Source organism: Dipodomys ordii, unplaced genomic scaffold (genome assembly GCF_000151885.1).
Source record: "Dipodomys ordii isolate 6190 unplaced genomic scaffold, Dord_2.0 Scaffold66, whole genome shotgun sequence".
Classification (NCBI taxonomy): Eukaryota; Metazoa; Chordata; class Mammalia; order Rodentia; family Heteromyidae; genus Dipodomys; species Dipodomys ordii.
The window spans coordinates 1,140,955-1,145,983 of NW_012267282.1; the positions used below are offsets into that span (position 1 = coordinate 1,140,955).

General features: G+C 60.6%; 1 protein-coding gene across 1 annotated transcript in view; it reads left to right on the forward strand.

The window, feature by feature from the left end:
• Positions 1-82: 82 nt before the first annotated feature.
• Positions 83-5,029, forward strand: part of Rimbp2 (RIMS binding protein 2) — a 39,302-nt gene continuing 34,355 nt past the window's right edge. The window contains exon 1 of the mRNA XM_013023196.1: positions 83-184. Coding sequence (XP_012878650.1) covers positions 83-184 — 102 coding nt within the window. The remainder of the gene's footprint in view (positions 185-5,029) is intronic.

Genomic DNA, 5,029 nt, shown 5'->3' on the forward strand with positions numbered 1-5,029 from the left:
TGCACGCGTCCTGGGTGCGGGCACCGAGCGGCTGGCGGTGGGCGCGGAGGGAGGCGCTCAGGGCTCGCTCTCTCCACAGCATATGCGTGAGGCTGCGGAGCGGCGGCAGCAGCTGGAGTTGGAGCATGAGCAAGCCCTGGCCGTTCTCAACGCCAAGCAGCGGGAAATCGAGCTTCTGCAGAAGGTGAGGTGGGCGGTGGCGGCCGGCGGGCGTGGGCACACGCACGCTGCGTGGAGTGGGGGCTGGGATGGCGTGCCGGTGCGTGTCGTGCAGGCCCGCAGCCTGCGTGTGGGCATGTGCGAACGTGTGTGGGTGTCTGTGAGTGCACCTAAGTGGGGGTGGGGGAAGGGAGAGAGACAGGGGAGAGAGAGAGTCTGGGGGGCCCAGGCCACTCTGCCCTTCCTCTCCTCCAGGCAGAGGCGGCGGTGGCTTCTCTCAGGGACTTGGGCTTGCAAGGGACCTCGCAAGGGAGGCTGGGACATCGTAGGGAAAGGTCACCGTGAGCCGCCGTGCCTGGCTTCGGCCCCCCAGACCTGACCCCGGCCTGGGCTGCCTGTGGGAACGGCAGGGGCCAGGCCAGGACTTTCCTCTTGGTGCTGTGTGAGTGAATTCGATCGAACGCCCACAGAAGGGCCACGTCTGTGTGTCTGAGGGGCATCCACACACTGCTAGTGTGAGGCTTTTTACATGGTGGGTGTGTTTTGTTTTGTTTTGTGCCAATCCTGGGGCTTGAACTCAGGGCCTAGGTGAGCACTCTGCCCCTTGACCCACAGCTCCACTTCCAGCTTTTTGATGGTTTATTAGAGATAAGAGTCTCATGGAATTTCCTGCTCAGGCTGGCTTTGAACCATGATCCTCAGATCTCAGCCTCCTGAGTAGCTAGGATGACAGGCGTGAGCCACCTGTGCCCAGCTTATATGATGTGTCTTTAAGTAAATCAACTTGGTGAGCAACACTTGTAGCATGTTCCATGAGAGAGAGAGGGGGGGGGAGGGAAATGAAGATGAGGGGAGGAAGGAGGGGAGAGGGCAGAGGGGAGGGAAGCAGGGCTGTGGTCCAGGCAGTGTCCTGTGTGGGTTGGGAAGTTCATCCCAGCGTCATCACCAGCTTTGTCCACTGTTTAATGACAGGGAAACAAGGCTGGGAGCCCCAGGGAACGCAGACCCGAGTCCCTGCCCCTGCTCCCTGCCCTTCCTCCTCCCGTCCGGGCAGAGAGCACCTACTGGGGTGGCCGAGGGCTTTGGGCTGGGCCGCGGTGCAGGGTCTGTCGCCACTGGTCCAACGCTGGCCGGCAGACAGCAGGAGCCCTCTCTGCGCTCCGTGGAGCCTTCTGTCCACACCCCTGCCTTGCCAGGTCTTCCGTCTGACCACGAAGCGCTCGCTTGCAGATGCGGCCTGGCTGGCGGTAGGAATCTCCGCTCCCCCTGCCAGAGTTTATTAGTGAGAGGCGGCAGGCAGACGCTCTGATACGAGAGACGCTGTCTCTCGTCATTTGCCAAGATCTTGCGTTAAGGACAGATTTCATTAAGCCAGGGTTGATGGGGACGGACGGCGCTCCACGACCTGTCAGAACAGGTTGGCCGGCACAGCGGGCAGCAGTCACCTTATCTAGAAGGCGTTCCGCTGCGTTGCGGGCAGAAATAGCACTCTTCTCCCGCCCAGGCTGAGGGCCTTCTTCCGGTGGCTGGGCCGGGCCGGGGAGGAACAGGCATTGTACACCTCAGCGTGGAAGCCAGGTCCCCAGGCCGCGTCCTTCGCAGGCAGATACAAAATCTGCAGAAATACAAATATTGCTCAGTAAGGGTGGCAGGCCGCATTTCTCTGGAGCCGGCGCGGTGGGTACTAAGCATCTGCGCCAGCGCCATCGTCCAGCGCCTGCTACCTCTCCAGGACATCACACAATTCCCTCTCCCCCTCTGACCCTGGCTCTTCATTTTGTTTTGAACATGCTAAGCTCCATCCAAGGGAGGGGGCGCAGGGGAAGAGAACCGTGATGAACTATCACAGGGCTGCCAGGTTCGCTTGTTTTTGTCTTCCTAGGGTCTTGCCCACATCTGAGCTGCGTTTCGCCTGTTTTAGGGGACAGTCTCCCACCCCAAGCCAAGTTCTTATTCTCCAACGTGTGCTGCCCGTGGCCAGTGCCTTGTGCAGGGGTGCCTGCCCTGGCCGCTCAGCTCAGCCCGTCTGGGGTTTGGTGGGAGAAGCAGGGGGATCATGTGAGGCTAGCACTGAAGAGCACAGGAAGAGCCAGACGCTAGCGGCTCACACCGGTAATGCCAGCTGCCCAGGAGTCTGAGGTCTGGAGAGGCCTGGGCAGAGAAGTCAGTGAGACTCCACCTCCAATTAACCATCCAAAAGCAGGGCTTAAGTGGTGGAGTGCCCACCGAGCAGGTGCAAGGCCCTGACTTCAAGCCACAAACGGGGAGGCGCAGGTGACTCAAGCCCTGGACAGTGCGGTGGCTCTCACCAGCCACAGCCACGCTCTGCCTTGCCAGCTTCTCGTGGGATCCACTCGCCAGGCAATTGATTATTGAGCACCTCCTGTCAGCACGCATCTGGGGCGTGGCAGAAAGTGAGACTGGGTGAGAAGGGGCTGTGAATCGTGATCACAGACGTCCAAGCCCCCTGTGGATGAGACTGATCACAGACGTCCAAGCCCCCCTGTGGATGCTTCTTGTTGCCCCCCTCCACCATGTAGCCCACCCCCCATTCCCCCACCGATCCTGCTGCTGGCCCAGGGATTCAGTGTCTGGTTGGCTCCTGTCCTGTCTCCGTGCAGGAGCACAGGGCTGTGCACACTTCAGCTCTCCCGGAAGCCGGCCTTGCTCGGCACCCTCTTCTGTGAGACTCAGCCTCTCCTCTGAGCAGTGGGCCTGGCACTGGCTGGGTGTCTGCTCTTCCCTCCCTGAGCGCAGAGCGGCTGCCCCTCGGTGCCGTCAAGGGAGCAGTGACCTCGCCCAAGTGTTTGTGTGTGTTTTGGCGGCATGGGCCAAGGAGCTCTGGTCCCGGCGCCCGCCGGGCAGGTGCCCCACCACCGGATGCTTTCGTGTGGGTTATTGTGAATGTAGGGGCTCACTCTCTGTCTGGGCTGGCCTGCCCTGCAGAGGACCGAGCCAGGGCTCCTGCTTGAGGGCCCGCAGTCCTCATCAGTCCTGTGGGGCTCGTGGATCTAACGCCAATCAGAGAGCCTTGCTCTGATCTGGTCCGACCACAGTCATCACCCCACCCCAAAACACCCACGCCCCAAGGGACAGCTGCTGCCGTGTGTGTGTGTGTGTGTGTGTGTGTGTGTGTGTGTGTGTCTGCAGACCGTTACCCGCTGAGGACTGTCCCAAGTCTAACCGTGGGTCCGTGTCATGCGTCTCTCCGGTGTCAGGAGGAACACGGTCACCTGTGGGAGCTGTGACTCCATCCTGACTCCCCGCCGCGGGAGACCATGCGTTCACACACTGGCTCCTGAAGCCTTGCTGACGCTTTGCAAGAATCCAGCCCTGCCAATTTTTAACTTAAATTTAGCCAGCTATTCTGCTGGCCCAAATGGCCCCGCTTGGAGGTGGTGTGTGAAAAAAGAGAAAAAACAAAAAGCCAAACCCCCGATTCTCATCCGGAGCCGGAAGCGAAGTCTGTCCTGCTGCCGCGCCAGGCTGCCGGGGGCTCTGTTGCTTTTAATCCTGGCAGCTGAGGGCTCTCAGACGCAGCCGGGTAGATGGCAGAATTATTTATATAGTCCCTGTATGTTCCCCGGCTGTTCGTCTTTTTTCTTCTTCCCATTTTGTTCTTTATTGTTGCTCGTGCTGCTTTTGCTTTGAAAGGAGCCATGTTTGGCAGTCAGTGCTGAGTAGAACTCAAAAATGGTGCAATTCCTGGTGGTCCGCGGTAGCCCCACTCCGAAGCCCTCTTTGGAAGTGCGTGAGAATGGAATGGGTGTGAATGAAAGATGGGAATGTGGAAATCGCAGGCTCGTTTGCTTCCAGCCTCCCCGAGCCAAGCGCTTCCCTCCTCCCACCCACACGCAATCTTGCGAGCGGGAAGCCGAAGCTGCTGAGATAATGTTCCTTGCTCATCTGCGGTCTCTCCGCGTCCAGCACTCATTATTCTCTGAGAGTCCTGGATGAGAGTGTCTCCTCAGAACGCATGCCCCTTCTTCGTTCCCTTCTGGTTTTCTTTTTGAGACAGAGTCTCGGTAGTTCAGGCTGGCCTCAGCCCTCCAGGCACAGGGATTATGGGTGTGCACTGCCCTACCTGACTGGAGAGCTCAGTATTTTCATGGCTCTTCATCTTTTGTAACTGGAGCCATGGGGTAGCAGTGTGGCTTGAGTGGTAAAGTTCAGGGGGCTGTGTCCAGTCTCCTCTCAGCAACCCCAAAACCACTGAAGAAGGTCCGTGAGGCCGATTTAGGGGGGTGCACAGCTTAGCATGGAGTACACACGGGACCCTGCAACCCGGTCTTCGCTGCCCCATTGTGCAAATGGCCAAATGGCTGCCCCATGAGCCAAACACTGAGAGCCAGGAGCCTATATTGTATGCAGCTTCTCCTCTTGGAGAGAGGGCTCGGGAATTCAGGGCTTCCTTGGGCAGGCCAGCATGGCCTGGGCCTCTCGGCTAGTGAGGGCCGGGACTCAGTGCTGCGTTCCAGCTCTGGGTGAACTGCGGTCCCGGGAGGGGAGTGGAGGCCCAGGGACAGCCTCACTCCATCCCCCCCCACGCCCAGGCCTGGGAAGCCTGCGGAGAGCAGCGCCCCCCGCCCCACGCCCAGGCCCGAAGCCTGCGGAGAGCAGCGCCCCCCCCCACGCCCAGGCCGCCCCTCCGCGCGGCCGCAGACTGGAACACTTACAAGGGCTGCGGTAGGGCCGCGATAGGGAGGGCGAAGACTGGCAGACGGCCGCGGCGGGCTGACTATAGAGTCCCGACTGGAGAGGGCAGGGAAAGCGGCCGCCGCCTCGCTGTGGCGCGCAGGGTGAAGCGCTCGGGGCTCGTGGTCGCCCCACGGTGTAGCCGCGCGGGGGCGGGGCCTGGGCGGGGCCTGGG